This window comes from Aythya ferina, assembly GCF_964211825.1.
Source record: "Aythya ferina genome assembly, chromosome: 8".
In the NCBI taxonomy this organism is placed as follows: domain Eukaryota; kingdom Metazoa; phylum Chordata; class Aves; order Anseriformes; family Anatidae; genus Aythya; species Aythya ferina.
The window spans coordinates 10,366,418-10,387,200 of record NC_140304.1 but is presented as its reverse complement, the minus strand read 5'-3'; the positions used below and the strand labels follow the sequence as shown (position 1 = coordinate 10,387,200).

The following is a 20,783-nucleotide window of genomic DNA, read 5'->3' as shown; positions in this document are numbered from 1 at the left end:
AGGGTATGAACAGACCAAGGTCAGCCCCGTCCCAGGTCCCTAAAATGCTCATATCTCAAAGGGAACAAGCCGTGCAGAAAATGTTCCCTTCTCAATTTCTGCTAACGCATTGATGCTTATGTTGTTCTTTGATGAACTATTTATATGACAAAGTGCTTGTTTAATTTATCTTCATCCGCTGCGGGTGAAATTGCTCTTTCATTTCCAATAACACGGAGTTGCTTTGTATTTCAAACCAGCGAGGAAGGCTTTATTTCTGCCATAAGTTGAAACTTCTTAATCTTTACTTTTTCTCTGAGCAAGCTGCATAAAAGTTGTTTGCTTGGATATATAGAATAGGAATTAAATTGATACATTCCTGTGTCTTTTTTCACACCCTTCCTTCTCACACCCCTTATTCTTTTCTTCTAAGTACTTCTATATCTGGTGGCTTTTCTCAGTGTTTTGTGAATCCCAACTTCCCAGCACAGAGTGCCCCACGAGGGCCGTGTTAACTCTTTTTGCATTGTCTAGCCACAAGTGTATTCAAGTGTTTTGAGAATGCTCTGGTATCTTTTTTCATAACAACTGGGCTTGAAATAGCCTGGGAAGGAATGCTGAGGGCAAAACTTGTGTCAGAGACTAAATTCTAGGGTGCTTTGCAGTGATTTTAAACACATGCTCTTAGCTCTGAGTAAACCAGAGTTGATTTAATGAGCTTGGGTAGGTTTTGTAGCTTGTAAGCTGCCTTCCTTGGGCTGGTGCTCTGCTCTGTCCTGGAGCATGCACTTATTACGGGGCTTAGCTGGTTATTTGCCTGCATCTTTCTCCACAGGAGGCCTGGGCTTAAGGTGTGGGTAAGTGTGGGCAGGTTGGGAGTTCAGGAAGGGGCTGGAAGAGAACTTGGGTGAATATATACGTGGTGCTGTCATCAGGCCTGTGCTGGGTTTTCCAAGTTTGCTAGTAAATAGACATTGAGATCTTCTTATAGCAGTACCGTGAACGTTTAGGGCAGAAAAGTTTGTTGGGGTGAGGCAGTGGGAGTGAAATGGAGAGGCTTCATGCGAGCTGCTGCTTAACAGTTGTGCTGATCACAGGTGCCCTGGTGAGTCTGCGTTATCCAGTTTGCTGCGATATCGACAGTGTAATGGGACAAAAATCCAGCACTGCACCACAGTATCAACACGTGATAAGGTGGCATTTGTCCTGCAAGCCTGTGGCACCGTTCTGTAGCTGGAGTCTGAAATAGAATCAGAGAAACGTTAATTACAGCAAAGTTTCTAAGCAAAAAGCTCTTCTGGTAAGTGGCTGTGGAGCTGTCTCTGCTGGAGCTGGTGTGGAGCATCCAAGTGAGGGGAGGCTGTTGAGAGCTCTGGGTACCTGCCTTGTTGTGGCTTTGCCTAAATAATAGGCACTTCTGTAAATCAGAAGTAACCGCAGGTGTGCACCCAAATTACCGCATAGATTAGATAAATTCACAGTGATATTTGAACCAAGGACTCTAGCTTGGGTTGGTATTTTAGTGATTTTTCTCGCACTGGGAGAGCAGTAAATAGTTTTGGATTGTGGAGATGGCTCTGGAAATTGAGGTCACAGTATAATATGCAAGACTTTTTTTTTTAACCTTGTTTACCTTTATGACAGGCTAAGTATTTCATAGCAAAAGGAAATTTTTTGCGCAGTTTGTGGAATAAATAATAGAGTTTCTGTTAAAAATGCATTGGCTGGCTGGCTTATTTTAATATTAATAAGGCAGATTGCTACTATAAAATTAGCTCTGCATGGTGTTTGTCATTTTACTGCCAAAGCAATTGAGTCTAATGCCATTCCTTCCTTAAACGAATCCCCAGGAGAGCAGTAGTTGTGCTATTCTCAAGCCTCTAATCCAGGGGAGTTGGAGTTGAACTGTAATTGATGGGAAATGCATATTTCAGTCTGGGAATCCCAGCTATGAGAGCAGGGCAGAGTCACGTGCTGAGCTCTGTCTTTGGCCCTGTGGCTTGCTGGCTGCTTATTTGCAGTGTTTTAGTGTTCTTTACACGTGTGTTTCCTCTGATGTACTAATACCCAGCTGCTTGGGTAGTGTTTAGGGCCAACCCAGTAAGCATATCTGTATGATTTCATAGTCCACAAACCTCACCTGATGGTGGCAAGGTGATCTGCACTGTGCAGGTGCTGTAGCAAGGCCTGCAGTGCTCCACAGCTCAGTGCTTTTTGGTTTTTGGTGCTAAAAGCTGACAGCATCTGAGGAAAAAGAGTGACATCACGCTTGCTGCAAAGGAGGTGGTCTTTTCCTTGCTTCTTTTTTTTTTTTTTTTTTTCCTCAAGACAAATCTGTGCCTTTAAAAGGAAAAGCCCTTTATGAACCCTTTGCTGCTGTGATTTATAGCACGTGTTTATCTGAGCCATAGAACGAAGGGAACAAATCTCGATGCGTTTTGTTATGTGACCAGACCAGCATTTTTGTGCTTATAAATAATGGGAACAGTCATTGTGTTAGAGGCATTGTCAACTGCGGCAATAGGTTAAAACAGGTATTAGGGGTTATTTGATCACCGTTACAGATGCACACCTTCTGAAACCTGCATTTAAGGCAAGATTGAAACTGCCGTATTTCTGCATTTTTGCAGTTTGCATTTTTAGTTGCGGATCCAAATTGGAAGCAGCTTTGCCTGCCAGCTGAATCTCGATAAGATTTTATTGAAGGTGAAAGTCTGCGAAGCAGGGAAGCACATATGTTTAAATACCGTTGAGGTCTATGGGTACAAATATCTGCTCAAGTGTTTTCTTGAAAACAGTCATATTTCAAGTAGACTTCTTGAGTTTCTACTTCAAAGAATGTGTTGAATCCAACTGGGAGACACTTTCTTAGCTGGAGAATGCCAGTTCTGAACCTCTGGGCCCTTGCAGTTCTGTGTTATTTCTACTTACATGCTGTAGAGTTATGGATTGCTTACTGTATGTACTTCCTTCAGGCTGGATGAAGTTGACAGATCCACCTTTATGTGGTGTTCCTGACATCAGAAGTGGGCCAGCCCATGTGTTCCTCTCTTACTCATTTGCAATCTGCAGTCTTAGCTGAAAATGGAGAAGGAGGTCTGTTTGTAAATCTCCTTGTGCAAGTCTGGGGGAGCTGGAATTCCTTCCGTGTTCCTTGGGAAGGCAATATGACAGAAATGTCTTGCTTTGTACCATTAGCCAAGGAGAAATTGCATCCAGAAGGTGAAGGTGGTTGGATTGTTTGCTTATTTATTGGCTGCAGCAGAATGAAAATTATGCTTAGTATTTCAGAATCTCTCTTTGTGTCTTCCTGGGTATGGAAAACGAAGGACAAGAGAGGAGACAGCTCACCACATTTTAGCTGAGAAGCTGATGCTAATTCCAGACTTCAGTATTCCTTTAGGCTGTTCCCAGTCCTGTTTTCCAGAAGATTGTAATTGCTCTCTGCCTGCTGGAGTTTGGGGAATTTTTTTTTTCCTCTTTGCCCCATTTGTGTTGTATGCTCTTCACTACTGATTGATTTGAAAATGTTGAAGCTATCTTAAAATATTTTGGTGTTCTCTTCTGCTTTCAGTGTGAAGACGATCTGTCTCAGAGCGAGCAGGGTACAACTGAAATAGCACCTGAATATGGGCCAGAAGACAGAGTTGACGTTCGATACCTTCAGTGGCTAAATGGGAGGCTGAGGTTCCAGTGGCGGAGTTTGCATGCTCAGCACCAAGAGCAGTGCAAACTTTTACATAAGGTAAATGATTCCTGTAACCTGCTGTGGCACTGTTTATTATTTAAAAGCCTCGTCAGCTAGTGCTACATGTATAAATTATTCTTGGTTGCTAGTTCGGCATTTTCTCTAGATAAAAGTGAATTACTCTAAATATAAATACCCTCACCTTTCCCCAGTGGGGCAGAACAATGAGAAAATAAAGCACGGACTGTGTTCATAAGGTTATAGTTGTATAAAAGTTTCCCTTCGACGTTAGCATGTTAGTCACTTCTGTGGCAAGGTAAGCTGTCTCTGTGTTTCTCAGAAAACGCCTGCTAGAAGCGTGACAGAGCATTTGGCTCCCAGAGCCAAGCTGTGACTCTGGATGTTAGTTTATCACAAGAGTGCATTCAAAATATTGAGCACGGGTGTTGAAAGTGATAGCAGCAAAACAAAATGCAGATTCCCCTTCTGCAGTACTAGGGTGCATCCAAACAGGACCCAAAAAACCTACCTCCTTTTAAAATCGGGATAGAATAGCACTCTGCATCGCTGAGATTCCCGTTCCGTTCCGCTTCACAAACAATGTTTATGTGACCACGTGAGAAATGCAGATATCTGGGAGCACCATGTCTGCTTAGCATAGAAACAACCTGTAGGCTCAAGGTTGACAGCAGTGGCGACTGCTGAGACAAGTTAAAATAAATAAATAAAAATACTCCTAAAAGTTATTCAGTGGTGTTTTCTTTTGCCTCCCCCCACCTTCTGCATTCACATCTCTTCAGGTAATTGTATGGATCAGCTTGGTGTTGTACCCAGAAGCTTCATAGAGAATCTTTCTGAGGCTAAGAACAGGTTTAAGAAACTTCTCCTCAAAGAAGGCACATCAGAAAGTCGTCAGAATCAGAACAAGAGGCTTTTGAATGAAGATGCCTTCTTGGCTTTAATCCTGCATGTGACAGAGCAAGGCTGAAAACTGTAATGAGGTTACATTTTGTTCTTTACATGAATTGATTGCTGGGGAAGATGTCTGATTGACAGCCCAAGGGAAAGATCAGGTGCTGTGTGTGCAGCATCTAAAGTAACCTTTTGCTTCTTGTTGCCCACAGTGAATGTGCTTTCCTGAGCTGGAAAGGAAGATAGCAATTCACTTTAAGTGCAGGTGCAATCCTCGGCTTTTGCGCTGAGATTACAGACAGTGATGCTGTTGGAAGAGATGTCTTAATGATGTAAAGCTCAAATGAAATGATTGGTATCTCCTCCCCTTGAAAAGCTACCTCTATTTTGGGTACGCTGATTTTTATGGTAGGTGAGGCAAATATCTCCGTAACTCATCATCAGTGCTCTGACTGAGCTAGGAGGTGGCAGTAACAAATCATTAGGCAGTCTCACTACCTCAGCTTGCAGTTAATGAGAGCAAGAAAGAATTAAGAGCAGGTCAAACCAGGGGCCTCGAGAACAGACACTCTCTCATGGTCCAGATCGGGCGCCGAAAGGAAGAGGTGCTGATTAGGCAACACTGCTTAATTGTTGACAGGGGACATGATGACCTCCTATGGGGACTGTCCTTTGAGATAAACCTGGGCTCTTTTCCCCCTCTGGCTACCTGAGGGAAAATGTTAATGTTAGGACTGATGCAGTCAGGAACATAGGAGACAGGTTAAATATGATGCAGTTCTCCACCCGAGGATGGACTGGAGTCCAGCTCCTCCAGTGGTGATCACACACCGATATGATGCACAGTGAGGTATGTATGTGTGACTGTGGGAGTTCTGTCAGAGCTGTAATAAATTGCAGGGCTCTGATTTATGTTTTAGTCTGAATTAAAAGCAGAAAAATTGAAAGGCAAAAGTGGCTGGAAGGGATTTCATTACAGTGCCACATTAATGTTAACTCTCATGGTATTGCAGAACATAACGTGTACAGTTTAACAGCTGCATAAACAACAATTGATATTTTCTGATTCTTTATAGAAAACTTTTGTTTTTGCATTAACTTAGTTTTAAAACTTTTAAGCTACTCTGCTTTGTTACAGGACTGAGCTGATCCAATATGACCTGTATGAGCTGTTGCTTTTCTCATAGAAACCACAAACATGGTATGCGAAAGGCTAATGAGTGTTATGATTTTTAATTACACTGACAGATGTAGAGGGCTTTCTCTACAAAATGATAATTATGGCTTTTACTCTGTTTAATAACTTACCAGGTTATGTATCTCAGCTGTGAAACAGTCTTATTTACTGCTGATCATGAGCTATGGTTTTTGCCAAGCAGTGGCGACACATCCACAGATTTCATTTTGTGACTCACACAGGCTTTAAAATACCATATTCTCTATTTGGGGCTTTCTGAGAAAAATGCATCATGCTTGGAAAATGTTCTCATTCAGGAAATGACTGCTTTGCCACGCTATTTTTTAAGCATGGATATTGCTATTGGAAATGAGAATTGTTTATTGAGGATCCAACAAGAAGCTACCAAGATGGCGAAGGACTAGCTAAGATGAACGTGGTCTCCAAGATGAAGCTGAGGGAGTTGGGTTTGTGCTGTCTGGATGTGGGAGGCACCAGCAAATCGCTGCCTTCAGCTAAATGACAAGTAGTTACACGGAAAATGGTTCTGTATTGTTTTTAGTAGTACCAGATGACAGGCTAAGAGAAAAGAGCCTCAGGTGGTAGCATGGCAGGTTCAGGCATGTTAGAAAAAGCATGTTTGGGATGATGGGCAGCGTTGGAGCAGGTCAGCAAAGATAATGAACAATTTCCATCCTCAAAGGTTTGCAAAACTTGCATGCATGTGTTGACAATAGGCCTTGTCAGAGCAAGGGGCTGGACTGAAGATATACAAGAGGATTTTTCTTCTGTGATTTTGTGGAAAAAATACTGAATTGCTCAGGTGATGGGGGACGTGTACTTTCAGGTTACAAGTGATGACTCATGTCATAATGAAACAGCGCTGTATTGCCTGGAGAAAGGGAAGAGGAATGGTAGGAGGGAAATAGGAGGTGAAATGGAAAAATAACTGACTCTTCTTTCTCTAAAGTGCACAGCCGGTAACTGAAACCCTCGTCTCTGGGGTCTGGGATCGCTGAGAGCCCCGTGTTCTCTGTCCTGTCTGCAGCTGCTGAAGGTTGATGGCGTGAAGTTGTGCAGCAAGCAATTCGGGTTAGTGAGGAGGGGAGCTTCCCTGGATCTACAGCCTAACTGCTTGTTAGGTGCTCAGACTAGCTGCTCCTCTCTGCCAGCCCTCATGAGCTGCTCTGAGCGACTGCAGCTCCCGGGAGGCTTGTTGGAGCTCACAGACGCACACGTGGCCTGCTGGAGGATGGAGACCTCCTCAGGGAAATCTTAACCTCTCTGGTGCTGAGGAGCTTTGCAGCCTGAGGCTGTGAGCTGTTGAATAACGTTATAATGGCTTCTCGACATGGGCAGGTTGGCCTGCTTTGAAAGTATAATAGAGCAATTCTACCTTAATTCCCTCAAAATTCTCAGTGGTACTTATTTACCTGGTATGCATTCAAATATATCGAAGCATGAGGGAGAAATTACCATCTTAAGGCACGCCTCATGGCTCCTGCTGTTCCATTTCTTCTTCTTTCTATCAAGTACCAGTGGAATATCTGCCAGGTTTTTGATCCCTCTTGAATTCATGGGGGAGAGCAGCTGTTTTTTGTTAGACCTTGAATTGCCACTTTACCTTAAAAAAAAAAAAAAAAAAAGTGAATGAGAAGCCTTGTATAGTTTCAGACAAAGAGGTAGGAACCTGAATATTTTAAAATTGTCTTTTTTTAAAAAAATTCATTGTGCCGCAATCAGCATGTGAGAAGAAATAGTGGAGTTTCTGCAAAGCTGATGGATTTCCTGTGGGTATTTTCAGCTATCCTCTATCCACTGAAAACTAGGACAAATTACAGCTGAAATAGGGGAGGGTTAGGCTGAATTAAGATGTGAATTTTGTTAAGCAGGTAGATACCTGATTGTGGACTATGGGCATAGGTTAGTAGGAATAAAACGATATTAAATGGAGTTCCTGACAATAGGAGAGGGACTCTAACATAACTGTTGTTATCAGATTGTGGTAAAATGACTACAGTGGTTGTAATGTGCTTGGAAACTGTAAGAGCAAGAGTTGTGTTCTGTTAAGAGGGATGCAAAGCAGTGCTGGGAAATACCTCCAATGAAAGGAGAGGTTTCTTGTGTCTGCTTCAAACTAAGCAGTATAAAATAAGATGTATTACAGTGGATTAGATTGGTGGTGTCTATATATCTGATAGAGTAAAAGAGCAAAGGGGCAGGGACAAGTCTTGTTGTGAATAACAGGGCAGACTGATGCTGAGAGATGACCACGTTATTGGTAGTTTGAGTGATCTGAGCTGCAGCTGTTGGGTGCACCTATATCTTGGTGTGAAGTCTGCTGTAAATGTCTGCATTGGTTAAATAAATCTTCTTTGGAGATTTTTGGTATTTGAAAATCTTTGTTTTCCTAACATGAATCTGCCCTTAGATCTCAATGGTGCATTCTTTAGTGCAGTAGAAGCTTTTCCTCTTGTGCACGCGTGTGAGCTATGAACAAGTCCCTTTTTCATCTTCTCTTACATGGATTAGGCAAGCTGATCTCTTTGCAAATTGCCTAAGCTCACGGGCATTTAGGAATTGGTATGGGAAGCTTCCTAGAAGTGGCATTCGAGGAACTGTGCCTGTACTCCGGAGCAAAGAAGGTTAGTGTAAGGTTAAATCGAACCTGCCTCCTCTGTTGTCTGTTCCCGTTGAGTACAGCGACAGCTACACATGCCCTGTCTCTCACCCTTTTCTCACCCATTTCTTTTGTCTCAGTAGCATTTCCAGCGTTAGGATATTTGCTTTGGGCTTTAGCTGGTAGTCTAGCTGCAAGAGGGGTTGAAATTCAGCCCCGGTGCTGGGGCCCAAGGGTTTTGCTGCTGCAGTTACACAAGAATGCAGCCGAGAGGAGTGGTGAGTAGAGAGGAAGAACATTGTGTGGGGAGGTGCTTTTTTTATTTTTAAACTTGCATAGCTTTGCACATGTGACAGATGGTTGTCACCAGAAGTGAGTTTGGGGAAAGGAATGCTAAAATATTCCTAAGTTTCAAGGAAGGGTTGATAATTGCCCAGTGCCTGTCAACTTTAAAATAGTTGTCAATACCCAAGTGTATGATAAAATTCATATTAGAATAAAGAAAGAAAAGCAGGAAACATTCTCTGTCTTCTGGCAGAAATATTAATGAAATATGAGCGATTGTCTGACAAATGTGCACTGCTATCTTGTTTGGCAGCTGCGGTTATTACAGTAACAAAGGGATCAGCTCTGTATAGGAGGGATTGCTTTTTATTGTTCCCTTGACAAACTTGGGAAGCTTCTTCGTCGAGTAATTGATGACACCATCACCAGTGCAGCTGGGACAAGGTCCCGGGAAGAGAAAAACAAGAACATACAGCAGCAAAACAGAATCTTGCTGTAACAAGGTAGCATTTCCTGCTTTAAAGGAATAAATCGCAAATTATCCTGAGGGTATCCTTTACCCCTGTTAAGACTTCTGCTATCTATGTAAATGTTTTTATCCTTCATGCTACATTCAAGAGTGTGTGTAGCAAGGAAACAAGGAAAAAGACTCAGAGACATAATGAAGAGAGCAATCTTTCACTTTTACTGTGGTGACAACAGTAGCAATTCTCGCATGTGTTTCTTGTAATAGTGTTGGACAGACTGTTTTGTGGAGTGTGCTCATGAGTCCCTGCAGAATGCTTTAAAGAGGTCTGTTTTGGTGGTGGTAGTAGCTATACTCGTGCTTATCCATTGGGAATGGGCTTGTAGCTGCTGCTTCACGTCACCATTGCATCCGTGCAGCCGTCAGATGGCAGCTAACAGTGTTGTTACTGACCTGCTCATCATACTGACAAATATCTTTAATCTGTTCCAGATCCATTTACTCACTAGTGGCTCTCACGTGGACCAGATCCTTGGACATTTTTCCGTCACAGAAATGGATCTCATCAGAGAGCCAGAGAACTACAAGCAGGTAATGCTTTTTCCTGTAATACTTGGACACTTATCTTTACTAAGACTGTATTCCTCACAACACTTTTAACCATTTCCAACAGAATTAAAGACCGGTATTACTGAACTGTCTGTCTCCTCACTTACAACTGGTATCCACCAAATGTTTTTTCCTTGTTTGAAAGGGTACAGAAGATAGATATTAGGCTGGGTTTTGCAAAAACTCGTAGATAGGCAGTGGGGAGAGACCTGACTAAAAGTGCCAGTGAAGAAAAGGATTGTAGAATAAACCCATCCTAGAATAGCAGGACGACTGCTGTGACTTCTTTGAGTGACCTGGTTCCATGTTCAGTCATCTGCGAAGTAAAAAAGAATTTTCTTCTGCGTTCAGACTGAAACTCCTAGGGCAACATTATTTTTCCTAGCATGCTGTTTTAGCTGTAAGGATATATTTCTGCTGCTCTCAAATATTTGATTACCATAGATGTTTCAATTTATTGTTTGTAGTAGTACAATTCGCCTGTTTTAGTACAATGTAATGCATTTGTTTTACGAAGCAGTTCATGGAAGTTCTTCTATATGTAACTAAAACCAGATTGAAATCTAAGACTTTGGTCCTCACAAAATCAGTATTTGGCATGATTCTGCAGTCTAATCACGTCTGTTTACTCAAGGAAGATACTCTTTCTGCTGACACCTTAAGAGTCAAAATGGCCATTGTAAATATTGCACACACAGAAATTCAGGAAAGTAGATTTGAAGATGGGAGATGGTCTTATGTTCAAACTCCCTAAAGTAAAGTGCACATTAATCTTTCATCACTGAGTATTCTTTGGATGAACCGTTTGCATCCAGCCTCTTGAAAAGGTTCAGCTGTTTAGAATGTTTTCCTGGAATACTGTTTTTTTCCTAGAGCAAGTGGCCAGGTCAGCTTGAGATTTTTTTTTTTTTTTCTTCTTCACAATTCTCCTGCTGTGGTTTGCTCAGCAGCTCAGAGCAGACAGCAGCACGGTCCTCTGAGGCCCATACTTTACAGACTTTGAGCTTAGTAAGTGTCCAGAAAGGTCTGGTGGGCTGGGACAAGAAACTTCTAGGCTGTGTAGAAGAACTTTGCAACCACTTTTTTCCAAAGCCTTATTCTGAAATTGTCACAGATATTTTACACTAAAGCATAATGATACTCTAATGAAGCCTGTTTGGTTTTGACAGCTCAGTCAATAGATCATTCAGAAAGTCTTCTTTTTTGCATGCTCTTCCCTTTCTTGGGTTAAAACCATAAATCTGGAAGTGGGAGACCATACCATTTGAGCAGGCAGGATGTCATACCTGGTGACACAGTCAGGATTTCTGCTTCAGGTGTACTGTAAGGGAGAAGATCAGGGTAAAATAGAAACAATCTGTATTTATTTCAAACAGGATGGTCCAGTCAAGGAATGTTACTGGGCATTCATGTTGCTTGGTTGTAATCTGTGAAAGTTTCATTCTGCCTTTCCCAAGTTTAAACAGCGAATAAATAAAATGAGAACCACCCCTTCAAAATGGTTGATCAGTGAGATGGACAGAAGCAGGACAGGAGATGTTTTCTTCAAATGAGCTGTGGGTGGCCAGTTTCCATCTCCAGAGTCTGCTGCTCTAGCAGGTGTGGTCCCAGACAAGTTCCAGCTCTAGTGCATGTGTATTAGAAGTTCTTTTCCTATGTCACTTACTGCTTGGACTGGTCCAAAATTGAAATTGTTTCTCAGCATAGTCAAAAGTGAAATTTGTGACTTCTTGAAGCTTTCTAACTTATTTAAGAAAAGGGGTTCCTCTAGAACATTCCTTTTTGCCTGATTCTAAAATGAAAGGAAAAGTTGTGGGCTGTCCTCACTACGCTTCAGTATACATATTTTCAAGAGACTTAACATTTTAACTGTCACCCTTTGAGTAGCTTTTGTCTCCCTTATCCTTATTTCCCAAAGAGCAGCTTCCAGAAGTCAGATGCTTGGTGTGTATGAAGAGCCCGATATAACAAGGTGTTGCGGGCTTGAAAAGGCAAGGCTATTGCAAGTGCCAGTTTTCCAGATGGATATAGTACTCAGTATGCAAAGTGCTGCTCCTTTGGAAAACATAGTGAAAAGCCTAATTTTCAAATATCTTCATAAGATTAAGTGAATTATGCATATTTGAATAGCTTGGTTTCAGATATTGGTGCAGATGGCAGCACTCTGCCAAATGTTTTTTCTAAAAACTGTGAAGTAATTTTTTCCTCTTTGAGTAATATGACATTTCAGTTAATGTCACCTCACATAATAACCTGCTGCATGTATCAATAGAGAGAGCAAGCATATACATTTCTTACTGTAATGCACCCCTTAATGGTGGATGGTGTTGTACATTCCTTCTCACGTTAGGCACCTCTCAAAGAGAGAAATGCATAGACAGATCGAAGTGTCAAAAATCAGCCACCACAGAAAGGACGTTGGACTGGTTTTATTGAAGCCAAGGGTTCATTTTCATCTATAATATCCTGATATAAGATGTTCTGACCTGCAATAAAACAAGAGATGTTTGTTCTGACAGGGGAAGCGTGCTAGAATACAGAGCTATGAAGCTGAACTTCAGTTTATGAAACGGAAAAGTTGTGCCACCCCTCTTCTATAGCAGTTGCACATTCACTTTAACTCGTTCAAATGTTCTTCCCTTGAATTTCTGACAATAAAACTCTTTTGATATGTTTTTATGTACAGGGATTTTACTGGATGTTATTAGTCTTTTATCATCATAAACGTCTTCGTCAGGTTCATAGAGCTGGAAGCGTTCCCAGTGTAATAGTTTTAATTATGTTTGTCCCTAGTGAGGCACGATCAAAATTCCAACTTCTCCTGCAATTTGACTTGGCTGTGGTTATCTGCGTGTGCAGTTTTGAGTCATTGGTCACTGCCTTGTTTGATTCCTGTGCCGCCCAGAGATGTTGGTGCATGGGAGATGATGTTATTTCAACCGGTGTCCCATTTCCAGGGATGTGTGCATGCTCCTGTTAGTTCTTGTCCTCTACGTGTGTGTCTTTCCCAAGATGCTGTAGGGAGTGGCTGTGACGTGGGACAGATTATGTAGTTTTTCAGACTTGTGATCCCAATGTGATATAATCCCCTCCTTGTGTATGAAGCCCACCTAGTTGATTCAGCACTGCAGTGTCACCAGCTCTGATGTTGTACTTTGAGTTTGAAAAATGTATGTTGCCCTTCAGAGTCATTAAATTAACTTTCTCATCAAACTGTGAACGTGTCTAGCAATCAATGAACTGTGAAGCAAATCAGCCTATTCCTTTGGTTCCTTCTCTTTCTTATATCGCTTTATGCATGGAATTCAGTTTTGCTGGTTTTGTGATTAGCAAAGATTAAAAACTGTAGTCAGAACTCAGGTCATTGGTGCAATGTTGGCAGTGTTGGAGAGGTCATTGAAATAGTAATGAGTAAAGATGACACCTTTAAATGCCAGTAGATCGATTTACTGTGTGTGTCAGCAAATAAATAATGCAGCTGTCTGCCAAATTGATGTGCAGAGAAAGCCAAAGAACTGGGGTGTGAATAGCTAATAATTTTGCTTCAAAATTTGATGGAAAATGTTTATACTTGCTGATTATTAACCTGTTTTAAGGGGAGTTTCTTTGGCCTGAGGATCTAAGGTCCTTGGTAGGAAGTAAATAACACCAAACAAATAGCCTGTCTGGTTTTGTGTACATTATGCACGGTCAATTCCACACCCATAAAAAATTCAGGTGAGCTTTAGCTCTCCTGGCAGCAGAGATTGGGTGGGCTGGGATAGGATGGTGTTGGCGTAGCATGAGTCTGCTTTCTGGGTTGTTCACGTGTGAGTAGAAGATGTCAACGAACGCCATGTATATTGCTTCCTTCAGTCAGATGGGACTCCATAATTTCTTATCAGGACATTCAGAGGGTAAATAATCAAGTTGTAAGGTGAGTTGATTGTAGGTACTAAATCTCTTGGGCGGGTTCTGTTAAAAACATCTGTCCCAGCTGGCTGATACAGATGGGCGACACAACAGGTTTAGTCTCTGTGAGGAATAACTTATTGCTGTTCATGAATTCAAACCTTAAAGAGCTCCTGTGCCTTTCAGAACAAGTAGACGTGGACTGGGAATATTAGGGCTTGATAGGCTTTGAATTTTTAAAAATGTTGAATGCATTTAAGAAGTTGCTTTGCACAGAATTAAGTGTTCAGTTTGCATCATGTGCATGCTCCTGTGGGCTCCTGCACTTCTTGGCATAAAATCTTCCTGATCTGCTGGAGTATTTTGTCTGCATAGGCATGTGAAATGGTATGATCGTCCAGTGTTCTCAGTGCACAAACATGATGTGTGCAAGTTGTTAGTCCATTTCTATCCGAGTAACAGCACCACCTCCTGGAATGTATGTAAAGGCTGAGCAGTAAAAGTTCTCTAATGCAAGTCATTCGGCTGGTTATTGAACAATTACTCCAGTATTACACGATCTCCAGAAATGGATCCTAAGTTGCTGACTGTCCTGGATGAAAATGGAATAATGGTGGCGGGATGACTCCAGCTGCTGTGTGCCGGGCTAAATTTGGTGTCCTTATAGTTGGTCGTTTGGGACCTTATGAAATATTCTTGGTGCTGACAGGCGCTTCAGGCAGGCGCTAGGTGAGAATAAGCAGTTAAAACCCTGCTGCGAAGCTTGACACTGTGTCCCATCGCTGATTTGACACAGACCTCTGCTAGCGTGTAGTGCGTGTAGTGTGCTTGCTGTAATCAGCCCCGTTATGGCCTTGTGTGGTAGGGCTGAAGGATATGTAGCCTTATTTGAATTTCAAAGAGCCTGCTATGGGACCATCTCGTATTTTATGATGTCCTTCTAACTGTTGTAAAAGAAGTGTTTGAACCAACACATCTCTCTGAAAGAGCGTAGATACCAATGGAGAAAGTAGTATTTGTGCTACAGTTCGTGGTTTTGCTGTGTAGAAGATTAATTCAGGAGGTGAAGGCTTGTACTGCATGCAAATTCCAGAAAAAAAGGTCTGTTCTTTTTGGGGAAAAAATGACCTTGAGCTTCAAAGACAAGTTGTCTTCATTGGCATAAATTGTTGTAGATTCGTCTTCTGTTATGCTCCTCCTGATCTGTCCCTCAGCTCTTTTTTTTTCTTAAATGTTCATTGTTTCAGTCCCTTGGTAAGAGCCATACTGTCATCCTGTCCTGGAACAGGGTTCATATTGTATATGTTCTAACTACTGTTCTAATTCAGGATACCTTCACCTATTGTGTTTCAGTTTCTTGAAAGGAAAAAAATATACTTGAAATTTCACAGGTTGACTCTGCACAGAAAATACGACAAACTTCAAGAGTAATTGCATAGTGGCTTGTGAGTATTTGTGCATTTGTCGTCTGTTTGTGTTTTCTGTGCATATTCTGAAATCTCTCTGTGACAATCTTCATGGAGATTAATCTTATTAAATGCTATGCCAGGCTCTGTGTGAGCTCTTTGTAGAAAGACTGCGGCATGAGCATATTTTCAGTGCGGGGAGAAGCTGTGTTTCTGTGAATGAGATCAGAAAGGTGGAGAACAACCTTCCCCAGAGGAACAGAGAGGTCCGTGACACAATTCTTGGAGCAATAGGGCGGAAGAGACAGCCAAGCCCCAGAGGATCTGCACACAATGAGATTTAGAGTTACTCCACACACTGCCAGAATAAACTCAGTTTGAATTGTTGGTGGCTTCTGACCATTTGCTAAATCTGCTTACAGGGCTTCAGGTGACCAGAACCTTTAAACCTTGGCATTGCTGAATTGTATTTTCAGAACAAATAAGTTGATGCATTCTGTAGCAAGTGTATTTTTTTATTTTCCATTTACTGAACTTTTTCAAGGTAGAATTATTTTATTAAACCAATGCTTCAAAAATTTTACCTGTTTTTTAAGCAAGTTTGTTTTCATTGGTGATTGCTGCTAGGTGCATCTTAATTTCTTTAGTGATGTAACGAGAAGAAGATCTAGAACTGATGACCTTTACAACAACATTTCAGGGTTCACCAATGAATTGTATGTTAGACGCATGGACATACGTGTTTTGAAAAGGTCAATTATGACAAGTGTTTGGAATCTGCATAATTACACTCACCACAGTGCTTTGAATAAAAATAGCAAGTGCTTTGCCCTTCTAAATATTTTCCTCAGTTTTTCCTCTCTTCCTGTCTTTAGCTTGCTTTTACTAAACCATTCCAACATTGAGGAACATGGACTGTGTCAGGAGTCCCAGCTGCAGGCTCTGAACAGGAGGAGGAATGAAAGCAGGATGGACAGAGCTGCTTGGCTCTGGCTCTCTTGCAGTGAAGTCAGACGGAAGCTGGAAGAGATGCCCCTGGACCACCTGTGTTATGTAGGGCCTTGGAGATGGTTGTTCTGATAATGAATTCAGGTTATCTGGGTGAAAAAAGACCCAGGTGAGGCACCAAAGAGATGCTATGGCAGGAGGTATTGAATATGGATGAGAAAGTGAGGACCAGAGAGGGGAGAGTAAGGGCAGAGAGGTGTGAATGGCAAAGGTGAGTCTGTAGAGACCTGAGTTACGTGTCTGGCACCTGGCAGGATTCGGAGAAATTCCATGCCTGCAGGCAGATATTTCATCCCCCTCATGCAGTGGTTGAGTGGGCAACCAGTGCTGCAGTGCACAACCTGCTGCAGTTGCTAGACAGTCTGTTCACGCAGGAGTCTGAGTGTATCCCCTATCTCTAGAGACTGTGATCCTGCAGATAATCAATGGATATCTCTGGTGCTGCAGGGGGAATTTTCAAAAACATATTTAAAGACAAATATATATTAATAGTCCAACTTGGAGGAAGAGAAGATGATGCAGTGTAATGAGTAGTGTTTCTTCAGTTGTAATTTTTATGGTGTCTTATCCCAGAACTATTTTATCATTTTTAGAGCAGAGTGTCTTGTTTCCAAGTTATAACTGCAGTGAAGAAAGCGGTTGCTGAAGATGAAGCAGTGGTAAGAGTAGGAGAATCCTTGCCAGAGGAAGGAAGCCTTTGTGGCCAAGCCAGTGGAGCTTTGTCCCGAAGATCACAGTACTTCTGTGCCTCTGAAGTTCCACTAGGCAAGTTACTTAAGCTAGACTTTCCATGGTGTGCCACTGATGGATGCTTCATGGCTTTCATGTGCCCACTTTGATACTCAGGGATCCGATTTGTAGAAATGTTGAGTAGCTGCTTCTGAACTTAGTAGGCCCTCTGCTTTAGAGCCCTTCAAGACTTTTGGCAGTGCTGGCATCATCGTTTAGAAATGTCAGATTTAACCCAAAATGGTTTTCACAGCACACAGCTCTACTGAAGTATTAGAGTGGATCCTGGAGTCAGTGGTGTTAATGCATCCTGAGCCAGCCGCCTCGATTTATCACTGGAGCTGATCAGCAGAGGCCCCACACCATGGTTGCGTTGGCTCGGGAGCTAACTCGATCAACACTACCTAAAGCATCTCTGCAAGCTGTTGAATTGAGTTAGGCAGATGTATCTGTGAAGTGCTTTATAATAATTTTTAAATTCTCTGGAAATCAGGTCTCAGAAGTCTCCGTTAAGGTATCCAAAAGAAAAAGAACCGTTTTACTTTCATCTCTTTGCTTTCATTTTCCATTTGTAAAACGACAATAATGCTTACCTCTCATCTCACATGGGTCATTAGGAAAGATAACTTGTTTATGCGGAAGATAAGAAATTCTGCCTTCAGAATGGGATTCCAGTGATGTATGGCAAATAAGTCCATGGTTTTCCTCTGAAGAACAGGCAGAATAATATGCAATTTAAAGAAAGGAAAAGCAGCCAGCTGTTCTGTGACCTCAGTGAGACAGGTGATGAAGGGAAATATTTTGGTCACATAATGCTAGGCCTTACAGCCATGGGAGGGTCAAATTAATGTTATTCAGGTAGCTTGAATTCTGACAGCTTTTGACTTTGAACGCTTCAGTTTCCAGCCCTAGCAGTTATCTTAGTGCACTGTGCATTAAAAGTGTAAGACTTACTACCCTGCACTCTGAACAACACTGCCAGTCAAAGCCAATGTTGTTTTTTTCTCCTCCATGTTAAATTACTTAATGTTTTGTGTTGTTGTTCCAGCCACCTCAGACGTTTTGTATGCATGGTTGTCAGATTGCTGAGAACTAACATGGGGGCTGACACGTTAATATTGCAGAGGAGAGCAGAGTTTACAACGTGCTGAATTACATAGCCCAGCTCCAGCACCTAAACGCAGCAGGCCTGGAGGCTCACACAGGAAATCTCAATGGAGCCGAATGATCTGAAGCATGGGAATTTTGATGGTGGTTTTTCAAATAAGAAAGAATATGAGCATCACCTGCAGACTCAAACGAAATACAGCCTCTGTGGTGCTGTGCAATGAGCTGGGTCAGGAGCCTTCTGGAGTGCGTCAGTGATGCCAATGGGCTGGCAGAGCAGGGTGCTGCTCTCCTGTTGGTGTCCTGATGCAGTTAAGCTGAAGGATAAAGCAGGAACTGGCTTTAAACCACCACGGATTACGGTGGTTGAAAGATTTATTTGCTGCATATCTCTAGTTTGGTCTTTTGGTGGTGTGATGACAGGAGCAGAGTGCCTGCTGCGGGGCTGTGCTCTGTGAAGTCTGGCACATGGGGATGTGCAGAGCTTCAGGGCCTGCAGGGAGGATGAGCTCTGTGTGCTAGGAAACGCACGTTTTCCTTCTGTGTGAGGATGTTCAGCACTGGGACTGCCTAGATCACCTTTAAAATCTACAGTACTTATTATTTATTGTTGCTTTTCTCAGAGACAGCTCAGTTGGCTCGAGGTTTGGTACATTGGAGGTTGTAGAAATTGGAAAAAGCTGTTGTATTTTATTTCTTCCAGCTATGTACATGCAAGCCCTGCCTTACAATTACTGGAGCAGCAGTGGATGGTGTTTTACAAATGGGATGACTTGGTTGTTGTCATGTATTTCCTACAGAGTAGGAGAGTGGCTACTGAGAAAACAATTTAAAAATAAAATCAAGAACACTCGGCGATTCAGATAACGTTTTTTCCTTCTCTCATTTCGCTGTAAGGAAAGAGTAAGTGCCAAGAGAGCAAAGAGGCTGTCAGTGACAGCATGTGCTGCCCACCTTGTGCTGCATGGAAAGAACAAAGAATTTTATTTCTGCCTTATTTTAATGACTCACTCTATGGAAGGAGGGGGGGAGGTTGCTGTGTCATTTTCCTCCCGAAATTCCACAGACGATTAATTTTCAGTTCATTTGCTGACATTTATCACATAAAACGTGGCTTGTCATAGTAGTTACTAAACCCTGTTGGAAACGGCAGATCAGATTCATTTGCAAAAATGAGGCAGAGCAGATGCAGCCCTTGTCGTACATCTAAAATCAGGAAGGATTAGAGGTCAGAAGGCTTCAAAGCTGCTTTTATGCAGTGCCTACTTGTAGCTGGGTTCCTGGTCCTTTTTAAGAAAGTGAAAGGCTCTGGCTGGCTGGGCATCATAATAGCAAGAACAATCAATTAATGTCAGATAACATACATTGATCTTTCTAAGGCAAAATTGAGTCAATTTTAGAAGGGATAAATTTTTGGGGAAAAAAAAAAAACGCACAGTTGAGTATGCATGAGCTTGCCTTTGGATGCTTTGTGTGCTCTCCTGTTGGGGCAGAGCACAGAGCCGATGTCCTGGGTGAGGATTTCCTCTCCTACCTCCCTGGCTGTCCCTCTTGCTTTGCTGCTGGAGGTTTTGCCCCCTCCTGAAGCAGTGGGAACTTGGCCCCCAGCTCCTGTCTGGAAGACAGCAGGGAATATCTGTGAGTCAGGAAGGAGCTAGAAGTCTGGGTGGAGGTTTGAGGCTGGTGACAGGAGACAGGATGACTGTGTAGCCATGGGAGAGTTAATTTAGGGAGGGCAGAGAGGCTAGAAGTATATGGAGTGACTCTTCCTCATGCTGCAGAAAGAAGGAAACCTCTGTGGGAGCAAAACCTCTGCTTTAAATCTCAAAGAACAAGGATGATCAAAACAATCCCCTCTGTGTTCCTCCTTTCCTGCAACTGTCTGCAGTGTCAGTGGTTTCCTGCCCATCTGATGCCTGCTGTTCCTGCCGGTTCAGTCCTGCCTGCTCTGGGACAGGCACTTCCACCTCCTCAGTCCCCTCAGATCCTGCTGGTGCCTCCCTTTCAAAGCAGCTTGGAGTGTCCCATCCCAGCAGGAGGCAGAGACACGTAATTAAAGAGCTTTGAAAAAGGCAGGTAGGGGCAGAGAATGTGCCTGTGTTTGGGTATCGCTAAGGGAAAATCCCTGTATCTGTATAGCCAAGTCGGTTAGAGATGGGCTGGGTAAGTGGATGATAACGGGTGGAAAATTGGGCAGGTTTGCAGGCAATAAATAGCATTTTGGGCATATTCAATGTGCTGGAGGGCAGGGCTGCCACGCAGAAGGACTGAGATAGGCTGGAGAAACGGGATGAGGGGAGCCTCAGCAAGCTCGGTAAGGGCTGGGAGTGGAAAAAATACTTGCAGAGGTCAAGCTGGGAGGAGCTGAGTGCTTAATTAGCAGCTTTGGATCAGCCCTTCCCAAAGGTGCACTGGGACAGAAGGGGCAGCAGGCACGAGTGGGAACAGGAGATGTTCTGGCTGCATGGAGGGGAAAAAAATGCTGTGAGGATGGTCAAACTCTGGGGGCAGATCCTGGAGAAAGGGAGACATCTCCGTTGTTGGAGATGTTCAGAACTTGCTGGCAGAGCCTTGAGCACTGTGTTTCCAGTAGGATGTTGGGTTAGAGACCTCCTGAGGTCCCTTCCCATCTACATGGTTCTACTTGGCAGCTGACAAGCAGTTCGTTTGCTTCTTACCCTCAGCTCTGAATCATTCAGTTGTTGAACTCTGCACCTGGCTTCACTTTCCCAGTGCCCCTTCTTGGGAAGGATGCTTTATTTTTTTTTATTACTCCAGACAGTTTTAGTGCTAAAATATTTCTTTAGATATTTTTTTAAGCAAGGTGGCCTCTGGCTGCAATTAGTGTCCCGTTGGAGGAACTGGCAGCATTATATAGCAACACTAAAGCAAATCATTCTACCTCA

At 42.7% G+C, this 20,783-nt stretch overlaps 1 protein-coding gene across 3 annotated transcripts in view; it reads left to right on the top strand.

Moving 5' to 3' along the window:
* Positions 1-20,783, top strand: part of TEDC1 (tubulin epsilon and delta complex 1) — a 76,133-nt gene that overhangs the window by 14,735 nt on the left and 40,615 nt on the right. For all 3 annotated transcript variants that reach the window (XM_084527707.1, XM_084527708.1, XM_084527706.1), the window contains exons 4-5: positions 3,554-3,724; positions 9,620-9,718. In XM_084527707.1, coding sequence (XP_084383833.1) covers positions 3,554-3,724; positions 9,620-9,718 — 270 coding nt within the window. The remainder of the gene's footprint in view (positions 1-3,553; positions 3,725-9,619; positions 9,719-20,783) is intronic.